The sequence below is a fragment of the Camelina sativa genome, chromosome 15 (genome assembly GCF_030686135.1).
Source record: "Camelina sativa cultivar CO46 ecotype springtype chromosome 15, ASM3068613v1".
Classification (NCBI taxonomy): domain Eukaryota; kingdom Viridiplantae; phylum Streptophyta; class Magnoliopsida; order Brassicales; family Brassicaceae; genus Camelina; species Camelina sativa.
In genome coordinates, this window is record NC_141894.1 from 26882199 (window position 1) to 26905395 (window position 23197).

General features: G+C 39.7%; 2 protein-coding genes and 1 non-coding gene across 3 annotated transcripts; all 3 read left to right on the forward strand.

Annotated features, from left to right (window-relative positions):
• Positions 1–1569: 1569 nt before the first annotated feature.
• LOC104748751 (uncharacterized) lies at positions 1570–4916 on the forward strand. The gene is made up of 3 exons (XM_087487335.1): positions 1570–2858; positions 2955–4449; positions 4515–4916. The coding sequence occupies exons 1-3, from the start codon at positions 1570–1572 to the stop codon at positions 4914–4916; spliced, it is 3186 nt and encodes a 1061-aa protein (XP_087343461.1).
• An 8797-nt stretch (positions 4917–13713) lies between these two features.
• Positions 13714–14416, forward strand: LOC104748752 (uncharacterized). Its single transcript, XM_087487336.1, has 2 exons — positions 13714–14109; positions 14393–14416. Exons 1-2 carry the CDS (start codon positions 13714–13716, stop codon positions 14414–14416), a joined length of 420 nt encoding a protein of 139 aa, XP_087343462.1.
• Positions 14417–21257: 6841 nt separating this feature from the next.
• LOC147927164 (small nucleolar RNA R71) lies at positions 21258–21364 on the forward strand. Its single transcript, XR_015583142.1, has one exon. It is a non-coding gene; the product is annotated as a small nucleolar RNA R71 (small nucleolar RNA).
• Positions 21365–23197: the final 1833 nt, after the last annotated feature.

Consider the following 23197-nt stretch of genomic DNA (forward strand, 5'->3'; position numbering starts at 1 on the left):
TCATGGAAGGTGTTAAGTGCAATTACTAGTCCACTAGGAGTGCCACAGAAGTTGCATCCTGATATAGAGGCATGTAGATCTTTTGAGGAGGCAAAGGTTTTTGTAGAGGTCAACTTAACCAAGAATCTACTGAAACATATGTCTTTTAAATCATGGAAGGGTGGTGATACTATAGTGGAATTTGTTTATCCTTGGTTACCTCCAAGATGCATTGATTGTGCAAAATGGGGTCACTTTAACAAGGATTTTTTAGCCAAAAAGAAGGATGAAGAGATTGTGAAGGCACCAACAGTCGAAGGGAATCTCAATAGTTTGAAGGTCGCTGCTTCGATCATACCGCAGGTAGTGCAAGAGGTTGGTCAACCGGCTTCTTCCACTGATTTCTCTATACCGGATACATAACAGGACTGATGTACGTCGACTAAGGGGGTTCGTAGTCCCCAAAAGCGTTTAGATATGTGTATGAAAGACATCTCACAACTATCTAACTCCTTTTCCTGTCTTAGTGACAAGGAGGAACAGGATGATGATGTTGTGCTTCCTGCTTTGGAACAGAGCACTAGTGATCAAGGAGGTACCGTGTCTAACACATTACCTGTGGAGGTTGCGTTACGACCATCCCTTCCCCGTGCTTCAAAATACGGACATAAGTTCCTCTCGCAAACTAGTTCGCAGAGTACTAGGCCTCCACCTAGTAATTTCCCAACTCGTAAAACTTTCAAAAATCTCTGATGTTTGGTATTTTCTGGAACATCAGAGGGTTTAACAGGCGGGAGAAGCATAGGGTGGTGCGAGAGTGGATGGCTCGTCGTAATTTTGATTTTGATTGCTTGTTAGAGACAAAAGTAAAAGAGCATCATGCTGATAGAGTTGTTGATTCAGTTTTTGCCAACTGGTCTTTCATGTCAAACTATGAAGAGCATAGATTGGGCAGAATTTGGCTAGTTTGGAAGAATAATGTATGTATTACTCCGATTTGCAAGACATCACAGCTGATTACTGAAGATGTAACATTTGCTCAAAAGGGGAACTACTTCAGAAGAACAGAGCACTGATTCAAGAACAGAACATCAGGATGTTTATGTCGGTATTTAACAATCTAGAAGACTTACACAAGAGTAGAAGGTGCAAGAAGCTTCTAGAAGAACAAAGAGTTTCATGTTTACAATAGGAATGTAAACATGAAAGAGGGAAATTTCCTAGATCATAAAGAAAAAGGAAATTGTCCAAATCCTATTAGGATTAGAATAGGCGAAGGTCTAGTTCTATAAATAGGGTGCAAAGGCCGATTGTAAGCCTGAGCACAAACAAGAGAAAGTTAACCTAGCTATTAAGTTTTAGTCCTTAAGAAAAGAGCTAAGAACTTAGAGAGAGCGTGAAGTTTCTTTAAAGAGAGTTTTGAGAGATTAGAAAATTGTTTAGAACAAACTTGTAAACAGATTTTCTATTAATCAAAAGAGAGTTTAAAGAAATCTTTATTTCATTGTTCAGATCATAAGTTCTCACACTTTCAATTGGTATCAGAGCGGCACTTGTTCAGAATATTACGGGTGAGATTCTGCGGACAAGATGGAGAGCTACGGAGATCTGTTCAACAACAATAAAGTCATCATGGATGATGGAAACTATGGGTTTTGGAAGTCAAGGATCAAATCCATCATAGGAGGTATTGATCGTCTTGCTTGGAAGGCTGTTCTAGAAAAGTGGGAGGAACCAACGATCAAAGATGAATCAGGCGAGCGAATTCCAAAACCTGAGGCAGACTGGACTGATAACGAACAAAAGAGATCAAAATACAACTCAAGGGCTTTAAGTGCAATTCATTGCAGTGTTGGGAGAAAACAGTTTGAGTTGATTCAAGGGTGTGAAACTGCTAAAGAAGCATGGGATATCCTTCAAATTCATTATGAAGGTACAACTAAAGTGCAGAGTTCAAGAAAGGATATGTTGGCTTCTAGATTTGAGAATCTAAAGATGGAAGAACATGAATCGATCTCAGATTTTAGTTCAAAGTTGAGTGCTCTAGCACAAGAAGCCTTAACTCTTGGGAAGACGTATAAGGATCAAAAGTTAGTCAAAAAGTTTCTAAGGTGTCTTCCATCTAGGTTCATGGGATACAAAACAGCTTTAACGGTCTCACAAGATTTAGATAATCTCAGTTTTGGTGAAGTAGTAGGAATGCTACAGGCACACGAGATGGAACTTAATGGGATTAAGAAACCAAAAGGAATAGCTCTAGCAGCAAGCAAAGACCTACCTGATCAAGGAGAAGAAGATGCTGTGAGTCTGTTGGTAAGAAGATTTGATCGAGCTCTGAGAAGGATAGAACAAGGTCAAGGTCAAAAGAAGAACAATTCATTCAAGAAGACAAGTGAAGAAAAAAAGGCTGATATGCAGTGTCATGAATGTAAGGGATATGGTCATTTTATTCGAGAGTGTCCAACAATCAAGTTACGAGATGCCAAGTGCACAATCTGTAAAGGAACTGGACACACACATGAGGAATGTGTGAGTAACTCTAAATTCAAGAAAGAAAAATCTATGATTAGCATTGAGAATGAGTCAGATAGTGATAGCAGCAGCGAAGAAGAACTCATTAATTTAGTAGCTATGGTGGGAATCACTGAATTTGAGAATGGGGAAGAAGTAACTGACTCAGAATCAGAAGGAGAAGAAGTTCTTGACATTGTTCAGAGTTACAAAGAAGTGCGAAATACACTTATTTCGCTAGAAAAAGAAAATCAAGGTTTGATTACTGAAAAACTTCGTTTAGAAGCACTTGTTATGTCATTACAGAATGAATTGGTGGATGAGAAAAAGCTGGCTAAAGATTCGCTAGATCTGATGAAAGAGAAGTTGTTCTTATCTGCAAAAGCAGACAAGCTTGAAGAAGAGCTACTTAAAGAAAGAAAAAAATCTACAAAACTACAATCTGAATTAGATCAACAATATAGGAAGATTCATATGTTCGCAGGAACAAAGCAGCTTGACAAAATTTTGAGCTATGGGAGAACTGAGAAAACTCATAGAGGATTGGGATTTACTGAGAACAAGGGAGCTAAATCACAGACAACCAAGTTCGTATCTGCTGGAGCCTATCAGTCTGAGAAGGAGACATCTTATGGTGTTTCTAATGGATCTTTGAGGTGTTATTTTTGTGGGAAAATCGGTCACTACAAACGTTTTTGTTACAAATATTGGCAGAAGGTCTGTACCTTAAAGCAACAAGGAAGATTCTTCTGGAATGGAATTAGAAGACAAGTTTGGATGAAGAAAGCTGACCTATATCAATCGGGATCAATGGTAGCTTCTGGATCTGGGTTTAGATGCAATATGGCCATGATTACTGAAGAACAAGAAGAAACGGAACCAATGTGCGATATGGCTATGATCACTGAAGAACAAGAAGACACAGAGCCTTGGTTCTTTGATAGCGGCTGCTCAAGACATATGACTGGAACCAAGAGTAATCTACAGAAGTTTAAGAAATTGAAAGGAGGTACAGTAACATTTGGAGATGGAAATCATGGTTTCATACAAGGCAAAGGTACAACACGTGATACAGAGCTTCCACAATTGGTGAATGTCTATCTAGTTCAAGGATTACATGCAAATTTAATAAGCATTAGTCAACTCTGTGATGAAGGATTGTCAGTTCTATTCACAAAAATTGATTGCAAATCACTGGATGAGTCGGGTAATGTCAAGTTATACGGTGTAAGATCTGGGAATAATTGTTACATGTGGGAAAAACATTCAATCAAATGCTACAGTGCTCGAGCAAGTATAGATCTATGGCATCAACGACTTGGACACATGAATACAAGAAACCTTGCTACTCTTGTGAATAAAGAGATAATTCGACGAGTACCTAAGCTTAAAGGAGAAGATAATATGGTGTGTGGACCTTTTAACCAGGGAAAGCAAGTCAAAATTCAGCACAAAAAGGTTCCAGATGTCCAGTCAAAATCAGCTCTAGAACTGGTTCACATGGATTTAATGGGACCAATGCAAGTGGAAAGCCTAGCAGGAAAGAAATATGTGTTTGTTTTAGTTGATGATTACTACAGATACACTTGGGTTCGTTTTATTCGTGAGAAGTCAGACACAATCGACAGCTTCAAGATTTTAGCTTTACAGCTACTCAATGAACGAGGAGGAATCAAGAAAATTCGAAGTGATCATGGTGGAGAATTTCAAAATGAGGCTATAAAGGAGTTTTGTGAACAGCATGGGATTGCACATCAATTCTCAGCACCAAGGACACCACAACAGAATGGAGTAGTAGAAAGGAAGAATAGAACTCTTCAGGAAATGGCAAGAGCAATGATACATGGAAATCAAGTTCCTAAGAAATTCTGGGCTGAAGCATTGAACACTGCCTGTTATATAATTAATAGAGTTTATGTCCGAAGAGATACTACAAAAACACCATATGAGTATGGAGAGGCAAAACACCAAATCTGAGTTACTTCCATGTGTTTGAATGCAAATGCTATATCTTAAATGACAAGGATTATCTTGGCAAATTCGACTCCAGAAGTGATGAAGGCATGTTTTTGGGTTATGCGGAGAGTAGTACAGCATTCAGAGTCTATAACAGGCGTACATGTTTAATCATGGAGTCAGTAAATGTAGTCTTTGATGATCAATCTGTTGCTGTACAAGGTGATGATTCAGACAGTGATTCAGAACAGGTAAGCATCACTCAAGCCCACAATGAAGTTTCTGAGTTGGATAGTTCTGTTACAAAACCAGAAGAAGTGCAACGAGTTCATAAGAATCATTCTTCATCTGATGTTATTGGGGACTTAATTGAGAAAATGAAGACTCGAGGAGTGCAGATTGATTTTAAGAAGATGAGAAGTTACTTTACAACTCTAGAAACTGTATCTATGAGTGTTTTGTGTCCATGATCGAACCAAAGAACCATATAGAAGCTGTTCAAGATGATTTTTGGATTATAGCCATGGAAGAAGAACTGGAACAGTTTGAGCGTAATGATGTTTGGAAACTGGTTCGTAGACCAATAGATGTGAATATCATTGGTACTAAGTGGATTTTCAAAAACAAAATAGATGAGAGTGGTGTTGTTGTTCGCAATAAAGAAAGATTAGTTGCACAAGGTTATACTCAGATCGAAGGTGTAGATTTTGAAGAAACTTTTGCACCAGTAGCAAGGCTTGAGTCAATAAGACTGTTTTTAGGAATGGCGTGCATTCTAAATTTTAAGGTGTTTCAGATGGATGTGAAGAGTGCTTTCTTAAATGGGATCTTGCAAGAAGAAGTATATGTTGAACAACCCAAAGGTTTTGAAGATCCAATTAGGCATGAGTATGTGTATAAGCTAAAGAAAGCTCTTTATGGATTGAAGCAAGCTCCAAGAGCTTGGTATGAGAGGCTGACCAGATTTCTTATGGAACAGAACTATATTAGAGGGAGTGTGGACAAGACTCTGTTTATCTTGGAACAAGATGATGACATTATGATGGTTCAAATTTATGTTGATGACATTATCTTTGGAAGCACTTCAAAAGAGTTGGTGGATAGGTTTGTGAGTCGTATGACACAAGAATTTGAAATGAGTCTTGTTGGAGAATTGAATTATTTTCTTGGGTTGCAGATTACTCAGTCAGATCAAGGCATTTTTATTTCACAAAGTACTTATGCTAGACAACTTCTTAAGAAGTTTCAGATGGATAAGTGCAAAGAAGCTGTGATACCTATGAGTACTTCATTGAAATTGTCCAAAGATGTTGATGGTAAGGATGTAGATGTCAAGCAATACAGAGGAATGATTGGGAGCTTACTATATCTTACAGCTAGTAGACCAGATTTGAGTTTTAGTGTGGGTATATGTGCAAGATATCAGTCAAAACCAAAACAGTCTCATCTTGAAGCAGTTAAGAGAATTATCAAGTATGTCAAAGGAACTGTTGAGTTTGGGATTTGGTACTCTAAAGGTTCGAATAAAGGATTGGTTGGTTACTGTGATGCAGATTATGCAGGAAATGTAACAGATCGAAAGAGTACAAGTGGAGGTTGTTTCTTTCTAGGCAATAATTTAATAGCCTGGTTGAGTAAGAAACAAAATTCAGTGTCTCTGTCTACAGCTGAATCAGAATATATAGCTATGGGGAGTTGTTGTACTCAGTTGTTGTGGATGAAGCAGATGTCAGCTGATTATGGTATGGATTCAGGGGAGCTACAAGTATATTGTGATAACAAAAGTGCAATTGATATCTCTAAGAATCCAGTTCAACATTCAAGAACCAAGCACATTGATGTGAGACATCATTTTATCAGAGAACTGGTTGAGAGAAAGCAAGTTCAGATTGATCATGTTGATACTGAAGATCAGTTAGCTGATATATTCACAAAAGCTTTAGATTTTAATCGATTTGCAACATTGAGGAACTCAATTGGGGTGTGTGAGATGTGATTTTGGGTTGAAGCTGGTCGAGGACAAGTATAAAGAATTTCTGGTTTTAGAAATAATTAGTTAAGTAAACCGATTCTATTTGCGGTTTATTTGGGTTTTAATTTTTAGGTTAAAAAGAGGTTTGGTGGTTGTCATCGGGTGTATCGAAAAAGAAGAAAGGAAAAAAAAAACTTGTGTGTATTTTTCTTTGGTTGTATCGAGCGATTGAGAAATTTCAAGAGAGGATGGTGAGAGCAACTCGACAAGGTTTAGTGAGAGGAGGCAACAAATCAAAAGTGATTCGAGATAATGGTGGTTGTAATCGACCACACCTAGTTGATGACTCGAGTAGTAATGAGGATCAAATTCATGATGAATCCGGTGATGATGTTCAACTCAATTCGGTAGAAGGGGAAGATTCCACAGAGAGCAAATCGGAACCAGTTCTTGATGATAAAGAAGTTTCCGACTAATGTGTTTGTCTCAAGAGCTGCTCAAGTCAGGTATTCTCAGCTTATAACTAGAGAATTTACAGCAGAAAGGAATATAGATTTCTCACAACCGGATGAATTTGGGATTCGTGATAAAATCATGGAGTTGGGATTACAAGAGTCAGTTCAAGGGTTATCGTTGTATGTCAAGGAAGTGATATGTGAGTTTTATGCCAATTTACCAAACGAAAAGGCCAAAGATGGGGTTAAGGTGTTCGTTAGAGGGCAGTGGTATGAATTCTCTCCTATGTTGATCAATGAGGCATTTAATCTAGAATATATGACTTTAGATGAGAACAAAGCTAGTAATGCGGTTGATAAGCTGAGTAAGAATGAGCTTGCAGTAGCTTTAAGTGGAAAAGATAAGTTGCCTTGGTCAAAGTTGAAAGTTAAGAATCTTCCTGGAGATGTTGCAGCTCTTTTGATGTTCGCAGCTTTTAACTGGGTTCCATCTGGTCATCCGCATCATCCCTCAGTCAAGCGTGCTCAAGTTGTGTATAAGATGATCAAAGGTATTCGTTTTGATCTCGGACAGCTGATTTATGATCAAATTATGAATATGAAGTGGAGTGATCCTTCGAGGCGTGTAATTTTTCCCCGGACAATTTTTGGCACTCTTAAGATTCAGGATGGTCTGCTTGAGTGGTCAAATGCAGAAGAAGAAGTTACAGCCAAGTTCTACACTAAAGATATTCGAACTGGACTTGCTTATGGGGTTAAACACGGGTTGCTCATTGAGGATGGACATCCTATACCAGTTCAGGATGAACAAACAGATGAGGGATTTTCGTCAGCATCTGAGGTAATTCAGTTGGGTAGCATTCGTGTGCCACATTTAGGTCAAGCAGATGAGGAGAGTTCATATGCAGCTTTGGTCGATACTTCACAGGCTCTTCAGCGACTCACGGAAGTAGTCCAGAGGCTCATACAGAATCATCCACTTTCCAAGATGATTTGAGTTGTTTTTAACTATTGTATTCTCAAGCAGGGGGAGATGGTGAAGAAGCTGGTCTGAGATTCTGGGGGAGCTTAGCTGGTCTGAGATTCTTGGGGAGCTTTGAGCTGATCTGAGATTCTCAAGTGTTCAACTGTTTACAAACTTAGGAAGTTTTTTTTTTTTTTTTGTTTCGGAGATCATTTTGGTTGGATATTTTGACTATGGCTTAATGATTGTTTGGGGTTTATGTTATGAACGATTGACTATGGTTTAAAGCTGTTTGTTTTTTTAAGCCAAATTTATTATGCTTGAGAAACACAAAGTTAAAAAGGAGGAGATTGAAGATGTAACATTTGCTCAAAAGGTGAACTACTTCAGAAGAACAGAGTACTGATTCAAGAACAGAACATCAGGATGTTTATGTCGGTATTTAACAATCTAGAAGACTTACACAAGAGTAGAAGGTGCAAGAAGCTTCTAGAAGAATAAAGAGTTTCATGTTTACAATAGGAATGTAAACATGAAAGAGGGAAATTTCCTAGATTATAAAGAAAAAGGAAATTGTCCAAATCCTATTAGGATTAGAATAGGCGAAGGTCTAGTTCTATAAATAGGGTGCAAAGGCCGATTGTAAGCCTGAGCACAAACAAGAGAAAGTTAACCTAGCTATTAAGTTTTAGTCCTTAAGAAAAGAGCTAAGAACTTAGAAAGAGCGTGAGGTTTCTTTAAAGAGAGTTTTGAGAGATTAGAAAATTGTTTAGAACAAACTTGTAAACAGATTTTCTATTAATCAAAAGAGAGTTTAAAGAAATCTTTATTTCATTGTTCAGATCATAAGTTCTCACACTTTCAATTACAGTTGCAGTATGTATTGAGGGGAAGCGGGATTTTTTTGCTACTTTCGTTTATGCGTCGAACTTAGTTGCAGAGCCAAAGGAGCTTTGGAGTGATCTGCGACATCATTACTCGTCTCCGCTCTTCCATAGTAAAGCTTGGCTGATTTTTTGGGATATCAATGAGATATTGGAGAATGAGGACCACTCTCTTTATGACTCTTCTCCTTTTGTTCCAGCGGGCATGAGGGATTTTCAGGATCTTGTCAATGATTGCGAATTTGTTGATATGAGTTATCTGGGGAAATGTTTCACCTGGTGTAACAAACGGCAGGAGGGGGTCATTTTTAAGAAACTGGATCGCATGTTAGTTAACCAGGAGTGGTTACAACAGTTTGGTCAGTCTTACTCGGTTTTTGAACCAGGCGGGTGTTTGGATCACTTACGATGCCGGCTTTATATTTCTGCGGTAACACCGCCGGTGAAGAAGCCGTTTAAGTTTATTAATGTAGTAACGCAACTTCTCGATTTTCATACGCAACTAGCTGACCGATGGAGAGCCTCACCACCTCTGTTTCATTCAACATCTGCAATGCATCGGTTTTCCAAATCACTTAAGGAGCTCAAACCTTGTCTTCAAGTCATGGGGAAGCAATTGGTAGGGAACATTTCTAAACGCACCAAGGAAGCATATGACTTTCTTTGTGACTTGCAGGGGAGAACTATGACTAATCCGTCTCCGCAGGCAATACGTGACGAAGTAGAAGCATATGCTAAGTGGAGGAGATTGACTGATATTGAAGAGCGTTATCTGCAACAAAAAGCCAAATTGCACTGGCTGAAGGTTGGAGATCAGAACAACAAAGCCTTTTATGCTTCTGCAAAGCTGCAAGAACAAAGAAACAATATCAATGACATTCACTGTGAGGATGGGAGAGTGGTTATGGATCATAACCATATAAAAAATGAAGCTGTGAGATACTTCACTGATTTTCTCACCTATTCTCCTTCTGAGTATGTTGAATGGTCTACTGAGGCTTTGGCGGGCATTTTGGACTTCAAATGTGGTGCTAATGACAAGTCTATGCTTATGAGAGAGGTTTCCAAGGAGGAGATTCGTAAGGTTCTGTTTTCTATGCATACAAACAGATCTCCTGGACCTGATGGGTTCAGTGTGGAGTTTTTTAAAGAATCATGGTCTATAGTGGGGGATGACTTTGCAGTAGCAATCCAATCATTTTTCAGTACAGGTTTTCTCCCAAAGGGTGTTAACTCTACTATTTTAGCTCTAATACCGAAGAAAATAGAAGCAAGAACAATGAAGGATTACAAGTCAATTTCATGTTGCAATGTCTTGTATAAAGTCATACCAATGCTCCTTGCTACACGGCTGGAGCTTATTCTTCCCAAGTTTATCTCTTCAAATCAATCTGCTTTTATTAAAGATAGATTGTTGATGGAGAATGTCCTTCTTGCTACGGAGCTCGTCAAAGATTATCATAAAGATTCTACCTCTCCTCGATGTGCCATGAAAATTGATGTATCCAAAGCATTTGATTCAGTGCAATGGGGGTTTCTTCTCAACACCTTATGGGCACTAGATTTTCCTGAACAGTTTGTTTTATGGATTAAAACATGTGTAACCTCTGCCTCCATTTCAGTTCAAGTGAATGTCGAACTGGCTGGTTACTTTGGTAGCCGAAGAGGATTGCGACAAGGCTGCTCCTTAAGTCCTTATCTGTTCGTGATCTGCATGAATGTTCTCTCTTGTATGCTTGACAAAGCCGCTAAAGCTAAACAGTTTGATTTCCACCCCAAATGTAAATTGCTCAATCTCACTCACCTCTGTTTTGCAGATGATCTCATGGTTTTTGCTGATGGGACAAGACGATCAGTCCAGGGAGTCTTAGAGATTTTTGATGATTTTGCCACTCACTCCGGATTACAAATAAGTCTTGAGAAATCGACTTTGTTCATGGCAGGGATCTCTCAGAGTGAGACGGACGAGATCCTCCAGCTGTTTCCCTTTGCGTCTGGTGAATTACCGGTTCGTTATCTTGGATTGCCCCTTCTCCCCAAAAGAATGACAGCTGCAGATTATCTTCCCCTTCTAGAAAGATACGTTCGGAAATCAGCTCATGGACAGCTAAGACACTCTCATTTGCAGGCTGGTTACAACTGTTGAGTTTGGTGATACTTAGCTTAACAAACTTCTGGATTAATGCTTTTTGACTTCCAAAAGCTTGTATAAGGGAGATTGACAAGTTATGCTTTACCTTCTTATGGTCCGAACCCTCTCTGAACCCAAACAAAGCAAAGGTGGCTTGGAATGAAGTATGCTTACATAAAAAGGAAGGGGGTTTAGGTTTGCATTCTATAAAGGAAGCAAATAAAGTGAGTATTTTGAAATTAATATAGTGAGTTCTCTCTGCTCATGATTCATTATGGGTGGACTGGGTTAACAAGTACCTTATACGGAGTGGTTCTCTGTGGTCCGAGAATCCGGTATCTTCTATAGGTTTCTGGATGTGGAATAAAATCTTGAAATATAGGACTCTCGCTTCTCAGTTTCACCGGGTGGAGGTTACAAAATGGTGAATCAACCTCTTTTTTTGGTTTGATAAATGGTGTCCTATGGGATGTCTTCATGATACTTTTGGAGATAGAGGAATCATTTCTCTCGGAATCTCAAAAACGATGGTTATGACTAGGCAGAGGCGACACAGATAACCTCTACTAAACCAGGTTGAGGAGGAGATACAGAAGCAAACCTTGATCCGCACTGCAGAGAAAGATATTGCTCTGTGAAAATAGAAAGACGGTGTCTATCGTCGAGGTTCAAAACCAAGGAGACTTGGTCTCTCATTCGGACTGCGAAGCTAGATATTCCCCACTACAAAGCGATTTGGTTATCTTACTCTACTCTAAGATATGCTTTTATATCTTGGCTGGTTCAGAAAGATAGGCTCTCCACGGTGATAGAATGCAAAAGTGGAGTTCTACCGCCAATCCATCCTGCATTTTATGCAACCACACCATCGAAACAACTGACCACATGTTTTTTCAATGTTCTTTTTCTGGAAAGGTGTGGGAACAACTCGCTATGGGTCTGCTCTTGAACAAGTACACTGCAAATTGGAGGGAAATCATGGCTCTAGTGGATGGAACTGAGCTTGACAAGACAAAGAGGTTTCTTATTGCCTATACATACCAGAACACATTACATTCCATATGGAGGGAGAGGAATGCTCGGCGCCATGGCGATCACTCGTCTACGGTGGAGAAGCTGGTTCAACTCATTGACAAAAATGTTCGAAACCGGTTAAGCATGATCGGAAATGGAGAGGCTGATACCATTCAAACATGGTTCGCTGCACGACTCTACTAAGATTAGCAACCACATTTTAGAAACAGTTTTGTAAACAAACGATTTTGCATCTGCAATGTAAACACATTTATTTTTCTTGAATCTAATTTAACATTATATTCAATATATATATATCTATATATAGAAGGGTAATGGTATTTTGATGTTTTAATTAAAGTGTGGACGAAACCTTACGTCATTATATTAATTATATCGACTTTGTAATAAAACGAGTGATTCAGTATTTTGGGCTGTAATAATATTTAAAAACGTTGTATATCGTCTGTAGTACGTTGTTTAATTTCCCTTTTATTAATGAACTGAAAGTTTATCTATGTACTATATCCTGTTTTCCGAATCACCTCGATCGATTTGTTACTCTTTATTAGTATGCATATAAATATTCATGTGTTTACAATTATTATTAGCCAAAATATCTATATTATTAGCCACCGGAATTTGAGTTTTTTTCGGCCTAGCTAGGAAATGGGAACTTAAATTAAAAAACTCTTAATATTTTTATGAGTTTTAATTCTTTATAAATCTGTACTTCCAAGAACAAAACAAGTGAAAATGACAACAATCGATTCGTTTTACGTGAGATGGAACTAGGCCTCGAAATCGCAATCATGATGAAGAATACAAAGTAAAGCTTTTATCTATTTGGGTCGTAATTATTTAGAGTTGTAAGTAGCGTATATATGTTAGTTTCCCATTTGTTAAATTAAAGTTATCAAAAAGTCATATACTATTGTTTTTCCAAGTAACTCATTCGTTATACTTTGATTACTAGATTGCTAGAGTACGGTTTGAAATTCATTTTATTTATATTGTAATTTTTATATAAATTATTATTTATGTGATTGTTTTTAAAAGTTGTTGTGAATAAAACATTGTGTAACAAAATCATAAGCTAAATATGAGGATTTGATTTCTTTTTGAGATTTTGTTACTAGTATAATCGAAAATCACTCTTACTTTACGGAAGAGTGATTAATTTTTGAAATTTTGTTTGCCTATATATTATTAATTAAATATTCTGAAGAGATTTTTTTTGTGGAATATAAAAAGAGGATATGAAATTGAGATTTAACTAATGGTTACAACCTATATAACCTATAACCTATCCAATAATTAAATAATAAATCTTATAACTCATACTTATGTCTATAAAAAAAAGTTGTGTACTTCCGTCTTTTTTTTTTTTTTTTGGTAGGAGACAGGAAGACAAAGATCTCCCTGCTATTTATTTAGGAATCATAAAACAATTACAAACGAATGGAACGTGGGACTGCAACCCCTCGAACATCTTCATCAACTAACAAAACCATATCACCCGGAACCAACTCCAGCAATTGAAAACCCAAAGGTAACGTCAAAGCATAGTCGGCTAGGGCATCTGCAAGACGGTTTGCCTCTCTATACACATGTGTGAAATAGATTATCCAGCCCCTAGATAAAAAGCCATCGCACAAGCGTGCCAAGAAAGATAGGAGATGAGACTCACCACCAATTTTGAATCCACCTCAACCTCTAACCTTCGAATGTTCTTCCCCCATGCTATGTGAATTCCATAATAAACCCCGACTATCACGAAACAAGGCTTCAAGGGTGAGCCAGAGATCATGAGCAGTGGAATTGGCTTTGAGAATGGTGTCGAGACCATGTCGGGACCGCTGGCTACCGCGACTGTCACCACGACCGCTCCCACGAATGACAAGCCTTATGGCATCGCCCAGATCCGGGCTTACGTACCGATTCAGCTTGATCTCAAGAAGTTGAACTATGATGTTTGGCGTGAGCTCTTTGAGACTCACTGCAGCAGTTTTGGTGTTCTCGGACACCTTAACAGATCCTCTGCCCCGTCCCCCGACGATGAGAAGCAGTGGAAAGAACGAGACGATCTCGTGAAGATGTGGATCTACGGCACCGTGTCAGAGCAGCTTCTCGACACCATTCTCAAAACCAAGTCCACCGCTCGTGATCTCTGGCTCACCCTTGAAGCCTTGTTTCGTGACAACAAAGAAGCTCAATCAATTCAGTATGACAATGATAGACAGGTTTTCACCCAGGGTATCAATCCCCTATGCAGTTGTATTACAAAGGGTTATCAATCCAAATGGTTGTCTATTGCTAACAGGAAGGATATGATCAGAACAATACAAGTCAAGCCAAGCAGTTAGGGTTTTGGTTCTAACAATCCTAAAATACACAAAATAAAAGAATATAAACAAGTAAACCACACGACCTAAGCACTCGATGCAAGCAATCGAGTACAGGATCGAGTGGGGTGATCGAGTATGCAAGTGAGATATGAACAGCTCGAGGTATTACTCGATTCAGGTTATCGTATACATGATCGGGTAAGTGGTCGAGTAAGTGAAGAAAATGCAAACAATTAAAATACGAAAGTTCCTAAGGATGGGGGTAATCAAATCCTAAGTATTCTAGACCAGTACGGATGCCTTACATGCCTCAAGCAATTATTTCCTAGACAATGAACCTCTAAGACCTTGTCACCACACTTTCGCACTAGCAACAATCAACCTTGAACACATTACCACAATATCGCACTAGCAATATGAACAAGCAGGCATTAAGAATGATTCATTATTGTCAGTAGACTTCAACTCATCTAATTTCTTACTCAGAGTTAAGTAAACCTCTAGCATTGGCTAAATCAAGCATTTTATCTACTCCTTTTGGCCTGTAGAATTTGTAAACGCCCTAGATCTAATCTCAACCTTTCGGTCTATTGACAGCATTAAGAACACTAACCTAGAAGGAAATCTATCAATCATTTACAATCAACTAAAGCATCCTATCCCATCCCTAGAAACTTTACTACACTACTCGGACATAGAAACGAATAACAAAGCAATCAAAATGAATGAAAATGACATTGTATTAAAAGATAGAGTAGAGTAGAAAGAGTATAGGATATAAATCTAAGAAAACTACAAAATAAAAATGCAAAAACGAAAAGAAAAATGTTGAGTCGCTCAGTTCTCTCACAGAAGCTCTCGCTCTCTGGTTTGAGAGTCTGCGGCGTGCTCGTTTGCAAGCTAGGGGAAGAGGGGGTTTATATATGGAAACCGTTTGACCTAGCTTCCCAGACCTGCCCGATGGTCTACTCGATGGGGTACACGAGGGTGAAGTCGGGTTACTCCTCGGGTGGATCTTCGGGTTGCTCTTCATGCTCTTGGATCCTCTTCGATCGTGTTGGGGTTCGGACTTGTTCTTGTAGCTCGATGGCTCCTTCGGGTACATGCTCGAGTTGTCCTTGTTTTTCCCCATTTTTGGCTCTTTAGCACCAGTTTTCATCCAAAATATGCATTGCAGAAATGCAACACCCTAAATGCTCAAAAAGTGAATTCCTACAGTTAATGACCTAAAAATGCTAAGTTATAAGTATGAACAATGCAAATATGGACAAAAATGGATGCTAAAAACATATAAAAAGGAGAGTTATCAGACCCCCAAACTTAAATCTTGCTAGTCCTCTAGCAAGGAAGTAAGAGGGTACGGTTTGAAAGTGGGAACTCATAACCTTAAAAATGCTAAGCGAAGGATTCAAGCTATAGTCCTTAAAGATAGTTTAATGGTGCTAAGATCAATCAACATACTTACAAATATTTTTCTATGCTTATTACCATGCATCGATCTAGTTCAACCTCCAACTAAAGATAAAGAACATCTCTTTCACATTCAATTAAGTGTTTATTGAACTCTTGCAAATGGAAGGTGAATCAAGCTCAATCGGTTTCAAGGGTAAGGCTTTTTAGTAAGGTTGTTTCAAACAAATTCTTTGGGTGGTTTTCTCTCAAAAGATGGAATGCTAGACAATTGTGAAAACTATCTAAGACTGAGAACAATTTGGGCATACAAAGCTTAACTCTTGATGATCTACCCTCTTCTCATTCACTCTTTTTTTTTTTTTTTTTTTTATTTAAACCCCTTAAAATTAAACTACCCACATCCTTGATTTTAAATCTTTTTACTCCCTAAGGTTTAGACTTTTAAACTTTGAATTTATAGCTTTTTCTCTTTTCTCTCTTTTTTTTTCTTTTTCTTTCTTTGCTAAACTCCTAATATAAATACATATCCTTTTCTTTCTTTCTAGGAGACTATAGCAAGAATTTTTTCTTTCTCTTTTTTTTTTTACTTACAGACTTAGAGCTAATTGATTCTAACCTAAGGGATTTTTTCTCTTTTTTTTTATTACACAACCCAACCCCAAATAAACATTCTAACCACATATCTTTTAAAAACGAATCTATTAGCTAGTTCAAATTCTAACTTAGCTAAATCAAGAGGCAGTTCTTTGTCGTTCTCAATACTCTCAAGGTTTCACAATCTATAGCACAATGAAAGAGACATCACTCAACAATTCACAACAAGGTTTGAAAGAAAGGTTTGGGTTCAAGGGTAGGACAAATGAATCGGGTTAAACGAAAAGATTGGTAAAAAGTGGAGTGCTAACCCGAGTTTAGAGTTACCATAAGCAAGACAATTAAAGTTCAAATTAAATCCAATAATATAGAGATGTTCTAATGTTCAAGCAAGTGGAGGAAGCATTCAAACGACACAAAGGGTCTAAGCAAAGATTTTTCATTTTTTTCCAAAGATTGAGCTAGAAACAATGAACTGTGACTAAGGGCTATAGCTTCAATCCTAAGGTTTGATTTTAAACAAGGTGGTTTTAATCATTGTCCCCTAAGATGCATATGCAATAATCCTATATGAAACAAACTAGACTCAATCCTAATATGTAAATGCAACTACATGAACACTCTTTTTTTATATATATTTTTCAAATTTTTTCAAATTTTTTGGGTTTTATAATGCACATAGATGCAAACTCAAATGAATAAAACTAGCATGAGAAAATTTGAAATAATAAAAATAAAAAAATAAAACACAATGTTAAATACATTTTAGGACCCTCCCCCAAACTTAAATTACACAGTCCCTGTGTAAATAAAAGTTGGAAAAGAATCCAAGAATCACACAAAATGAATTAAACTAAATGCAATGGTATATACAAGTGTCGGATGAAATTGGTACCTCATGGATTGGAGAAGAAGGAGGTTGCAGCAGCCTCCATACTCACCAATGTGTAGCCATGGTCGTCGCCAGCTTCAGCAGGTGCCGGTGTTTGCTCGTCAGAGAGCTCAGAAATGCGCACAGATGAGTTACTCGGACCAGCATCCGAGGTGTTGATCGAGGGTGGGATCGCGTAGCTCATCAGGTAGGGGATCGGGTAGTATGACAGAAATGGCGGAAGAGGTCCAGAATGATCACCCGTGTATCCACTCGCATGGTGCATCGTGTACGGCATCATGAATGGCATCTGGCAGGGTGGAGTGAAAATACCAGCATAATCACCCGACTGGGTGCTCTCATAGACCACAAATCTCGCCAGCACGAGGTAATCCGGATCCAGCCATCTTGGTTTTTGCACAATTCCCTTCAAGGGCACATCGCATGCCACTAGGATTGGTGTGACTAGTCCCCCAATAGAGATCTCTCCGCCTCCTTCTCTTCTTTTCACAGCCCACGATTTCAAGTAGAGGAATTGATCGAGTAACACAAACACCATACTAGAATCAGCTACATCTCCTACTAGTGGTGTTCCATCCCTAGCGCTATCCAAAACTCCACACAGTGCAATATCTAACAGCTGAAGCTCATGGTCGTTCACATTCCCAGTCTCTTTTCTAGCAAAAAGAGTGCATGCGAGGGACTTGTGAAAATACCTCTAGACAGGGCTCCTTATTTGAGCAGATTTGGAGCTTGTGGACTTGTAGGGGTTCTTGTCTCCTATTGTCAGCCATAGGGACCTCATCTCCTCCTTGCTAACCTCCATCTCTTCTCCACTACCCGCTTTGAAGCCATACAACTTCCCCATCTCTTTGAAACTGAGTTGGTAGTCCTTGTTCCTCACGGAGAAGGTGATGAACCCGATCCCCCCATCGGGTAGTAGGGTCGGGTGGTCTTCGAAATAATGCAGTTTCAAGGTCGAAAGGAAGTGGACCGTCTCCTCCTCATATGCTTCGAGGTAGGCTCGCATCATCTGGCTCAGGTGGCACATGTCGAACAGAAACTCGACATCCCTTGCGATGCCCAACATCTTCATGGTCTCGCGGTGAGGGTATCGGGTTCTAACAAAGCTCATCTTCCGGAAGACTTTGAATAATCTTGCCGGAGTATCCACCTCCTTCTGCTTTAGCCTTCGCGAGGCTTGGCGGGTCCTCTCCCTCTGCTCCTCTTCTCTCTCTCTTTCCTCCTCCTCGGTGTGTTGATCTTCTTCCTCAACCGCTCTCTCAACTATCTTCTCAGCCTTCTCTGAAGCCGGTCTCTTCCCCCTTGCAACCGCGGCTCTGTTCCTTGATCAAGAGGTTTGGATCTCCCCTTGCTCTTCTCCTCCAGCATCAGAATCGACCTCCATAGGGTCGGTAAGGGTCTTTTCGGACATAGACAGGTCTCTACGTCGAGGAGAACGGCGGATAGCACTCGCCATTGGATTCGGTGAGCGAACTCGGGGGCCTAATCGATCGGTTACTCGAGCATCAGGTCGGGTGGTGGATCGAGTTGTGCATCGAGTTGGGGAGGCAAAACGTCCAGCCAATGGTTGGGAATGTGGAATGTTTCCTCTTCCTTGAGACTCACGAACTTCGACGGCATCATCTCCGGTTGTAGAAGCGGCAGAGGTCAATCTTCTTCCCTTCCTTTGGTAAGTCTCGGCGATTGGCTCCATGTTTGATTCCTTGAGAAGAAAAAGGCTAAGTCTCGAGATTAATAGGGTTAGTCCCAAAGAAATCGAATAGAGCTCGAGTTTGAGAGAGAAGAATTGAAAGTATGGAAGCTAAAAGAACTTTAGGGTTTAGAGAGCTTATCGGTGATAATGAGGGAGAATGGTTCGACACCCTTAAATAGAGTAGGGTTCGGTTGGTGGGCTTCACCGAGAGTGGGCTTCCTTGCTGTATTCGGACTTCACTCGCTATCCAAGCACGGACACGATCAGGCGCGTCGAGTACGGTGTCGGGTTGACCCTCGGGTTCCCCAATTTTCCAATTCTTTTTTTTTTTTTTTTTTTTTTTTTTTTTTTTTTATAAAATTGCAAAAAGAGAAAATTAAATAAAAGTAAATAAAGAAAATAAACTAAAATTAAAAGATACCTTTGGGACTTCTTCCCAAATGAGCTTGTTAAAAGTCACTAAGCTTGACTCTTCATGCTCCTTAAGCATGGGTCCATGTGGAAGAGGTTCTGGAATCCTCTCCACTGTAGCAGACTGGTTCAACAGATCCTCCAGATTTTGTCCAGGTTCTAAGGCAAATGTGGTGTTGACCTCTTCAAGATGTTGCACCTTCCTTTGTTTGGTCTTTGTAGAGAAAGCTTGACCATCAATGGTTGGCCTCTTAATCCCTTTCTTCACATCAAACTCCATCTTAAAATGCTCACCATGCTCTATCTTGATTTTGCCTTGTTTCACTTCGATCACAGCACCAACTGTTGCCAAGAATGGTCTTCCTAGAATCAATGGATCATCCGGTTCCTTGTCCATATCGAGGATCATGAAGTCAGTAGGCACTTCGAGTCTTCCAATCCTGAGAGGCAGATTCTCCAGAATACCAATCGGATGCCTCACCGTTCTATCGGCCAGAACCAAATACAATTTACTTGGTTTAAAATCAGTGAATCCCAGCTTGTTGGCAACTGAAAGTGGCATAATGCTAACCAAAGCTCCAAGGTCACACAAACAGTTCTTGAAGATCCAAAGTCCTATCGAACACGACAAAGTGAAAGAGCCAGGGTCTTCAAGTTTTTTCTCAATCCGCAAATCAGGATCCAAGCATACTCCACTTCTCAGAATCTCAAAACCGATCTTCTTGGCAGCTTCCTTAACCTCATTTTCCAATCGAGCTGCTTCCTTGGCAGCTTCCTTCTGAAGCTCGTGTGGGGGCAAAAGCTTAGGTGGTGGAGCTTTACGCTTAGCCATTCGCTCTGCAAGCGCCTCCAGCTGGATGTCAAGTGCAGCATTGAACCTTTCCTCTAACTCCCCTTCCTTTGTTGCAGGTGGTTGAGGCTGATCTCTCTTTTCAACATCTACTCGATGCATTCATCCAATCAACACTATCGTGTAGGTCATCGGGTTCCACTTCGGGTTGTTCTTCAGTTTGTGATTCTCGAACCAGTGCTCGATCATCAACTCGATCAGTCTCTTCGGGTGCAGGCTCGGGTTCATACTCGGATATATAGTACTTGGCCTCATTTTTCATTGGGTGTTCCACATCCTCCCCAGCTTGATAATCACTGTCCCCAATGAGGTAATCCTCGTAGTCATCATTAAGGAAGATGGCTTGAGCAGTCGCATAGTCCTTGGGGTTTTGAACAGCTTTACCTGAGAGTTGGTTGATCTTTGGGGCTGGTTGGTTGTTATGGTGGCCTTCCAGATATCGAACCTTTGTGTTGAGTGATTCGTACTTGGCATTGAGATCATTGTATCCTGAGTCGATCTTGTTGCTCATTTCGGTGAACCGTTTCGCGATATCCATAGAAGTTGTAGCCTGATTCTGAATCATCTGCTGAATGAGACCGCGTAACTCAGCTTCTTGTGATTGGTTTGGTGGACCTTGTGGTTGTTGGAATCCAGGTGGTTGGTTGTAGGTTGCAGAGTATTGTTTCTTAGGTGCATAGCCTTGGTTGTACTGGACAAAAGGCTTTTGTTGGATTTGGTTCCCTTGTACTGCAGATGGGTAAGTTTGGTCCTGAGGATTCACAACATTCGGGTTTCGATAAGACATATTCAGATTTGGCTTGAAGTTGTTGTACCCTCTGTTGTACCGTCCTTGGTTGTTGATGTAGTTAACATCCTCTAGTTGCATAGTCTCCCCATCTAGTTGTAGAAACTGCTCTTCCTCTGATATAGTATGAACATGCTTCTGCTGGTTGAGGAGCTGATCGAGCTTGTCATTGAGGGCTTTCATGTCCCTCTTGTACTTGGCATCTTCCTCTCCTGTAGATCGCACAGAGCGATCATATTCCTCATTGTAGTTGCCATCAGATTGAGCCAAGTTCTCAACTAGGTCCTAACCTTCATCAACATCCTTGTTGAGGAAGTTACCATGACTTGCGGTGTCCAGCAACATCCGTATCTTGGGGACCACTCCTCTGTATAGTGTGCTCAGCAATGAAGCATTACTGAAGCCGTGATGTGGACATCGAGTAGTGTATCCCTTGAAACATTTCCAAGCTTCATTGAACGTTTCATTGTTCTTCTGTACAAAGCCGGAAATGTCATTTTGCAGCCTTCCGGTTCTAGAGTTGGAGAAGAATTTTGCTAGGAATGCCTTCTTGAACGCTTCCCAAGTGGTGATGGACTCCTTAGGGAGCGATTTCTCCCAGATGTGTACTTTTTCTCCCAAAGAAAATGGGAAAAGCCTGAGCTTGAATCCATCTTCACTGACTCCATTGATCTTAGTGAGGCTACAGAGCCTATCAAATTCATCCAGATGATCCAATGGGTCATCCATTGGCAATCCATGAAACTTATTGCTCTGTATCATCTGGATGAGACTACTCTTGATCTCAAAATTGTTGTTCTGCACATCTGGTTGCATAATGCCATTCCTTTGAGTGTGAGTAGATGGAGCATCTCATGCTCCTATATTGGTCCTTGCTTGAGGAACTGGTGGACCGTTCTGATTATTCATCGTCTCCTCAATGATTGCTGGTTCCAGTTGAACTTGTTGTTGTCTGAGTAGCTGAGGTCTGTCGATGTTGTCAAGGAAAGGACTCAGGTTACGGCTACCTCTGGATCGTGTTTGCATACACAGGTAGGTATTCGAGGGTTGTACCTGAGACACAAAACAAACAATGCCAAAGCAAACAAGTCAGTATCCAAACCAGATATAAACAAACAAACCTGATCTAGCAAGTGCTGAAATCCTAAACGTAGCAAAATTAAAACAACCAAATGGCAACGGCGCCAAATTGATAGACAGGTTTTCACCCAGGGTATCAATCCCCTATGCAGTTGTAGTACAAAGGGTTATCAATCCAAATGGTTGTCTATTGCTAACAGGAAGGATATGATCAGAACAATACAAGTCAAGCCAAGCAGTTAGGGTTTTGGTTCTAACAATCCTAAAATACACAAAATAAAAGAATATAAACAAGTAAACCACACGACCTAAGCACTCGATGCAAGCAATCGAGTACAGGATCGAGTATGCAAGTGAGATATGAACAGCTCAAGGTATTACTCGATGCAGGTTATCGTGTACCTGATCGGGTAGGTGGTCGCGTAAGTGAAGAAAATGCAAACAATTAAAAGACGAAAGTTCCTAAGGATGGGGGTAATCGAATCCTAAGTATTCTAGACCAGTACAGATGCCTAACATGCCTCAAGCAATTATTTCCTAGACAATGAACCTCTAAGACCTTGTCACCACATTTTCGCACTAGCAACAATCAACCTTGAACACATTACCACACTATCGCACTAGCAATATGAACAAGCAGGCATTAAGAACGATTCATTATTGTCAGTAGACTTCAACTCATCTAATTTCTTACTCAGAGTTAAGTAAACCTCTAGCGTTGGCTAAATCAAGCATTTTATCTACTCCTTTTGGCCTGTAGCATTTGTAAATGCCCTAGATCTAATCTCAACCTTTCGGTCTGTTGACAGCATTAAGGTGAATTCCTACAGTTAATGACCTAAAAATGCTAAGTTATAAGTATGAACAATGCAAATATGGACAAAAATGGATGCTAAAAACATATAAAAAGGAGAGTTATCAGACCCCCAAACTTAAATCTTGCTAGTCCTCTAGCAAGGAAGTAAGAGGGTACGGTTTGAAAGTGGGGACTCATAACCTTAAAAATGCTAAGCGAAGGATTCAAGCTATAGTCCTTAAAGATAGTTTAATGGTGCTAAGATCAATCAACATACTTACAAATATTTTTCTATGCTTATTACTATGCATCGATCTAGTTCAACCTCCAACTAAAGATAAAGAACATCTCTTTCATATTCAATTAAGTGTTTGGTGAATTCTTGCAAATGGAAGATGAATCAAGCTCAATCGGTTTCAAGGGTAAGGCTTTTTAGTAAGGTTGTTTCAAACAAATTCTTTGGG

Bases quoted from the DNA above. Each gene is read 5' to 3' on its own strand.
- LOC104748751 (XM_087487335.1), top strand. From the start codon at position 1,570: ATGGAGAGCTACGGAGATCTGTTCAACAACAATAAAGTCATCATGGAT. The intron at 2,859-2,954 runs GTTCTTATCTGC...TCAACAATATAG, and splicing joins GATCTGATGAAAGAGAAGTT to GAAGATTCATATGTTCGCAG. The intron at 4,450-4,514 runs GCAAAACACCAA...TTAAATGACAAG, and splicing joins CACCATATGAGTATGGAGAG to GATTATCTTGGCAAATTCGA.
- LOC104748752 (XM_087487336.1), top strand. From the start codon at position 13,714: ATGTCGGGACCGCTGGCTACCGCGACTGTCACCACGACCGCTCCCACG. The intron at 14,110-14,392 runs GTTTTCACCCAG...TACTCGATTCAG, and splicing joins AGTATGACAATGATAGACAG to GTTATCGTATACATGATCGG.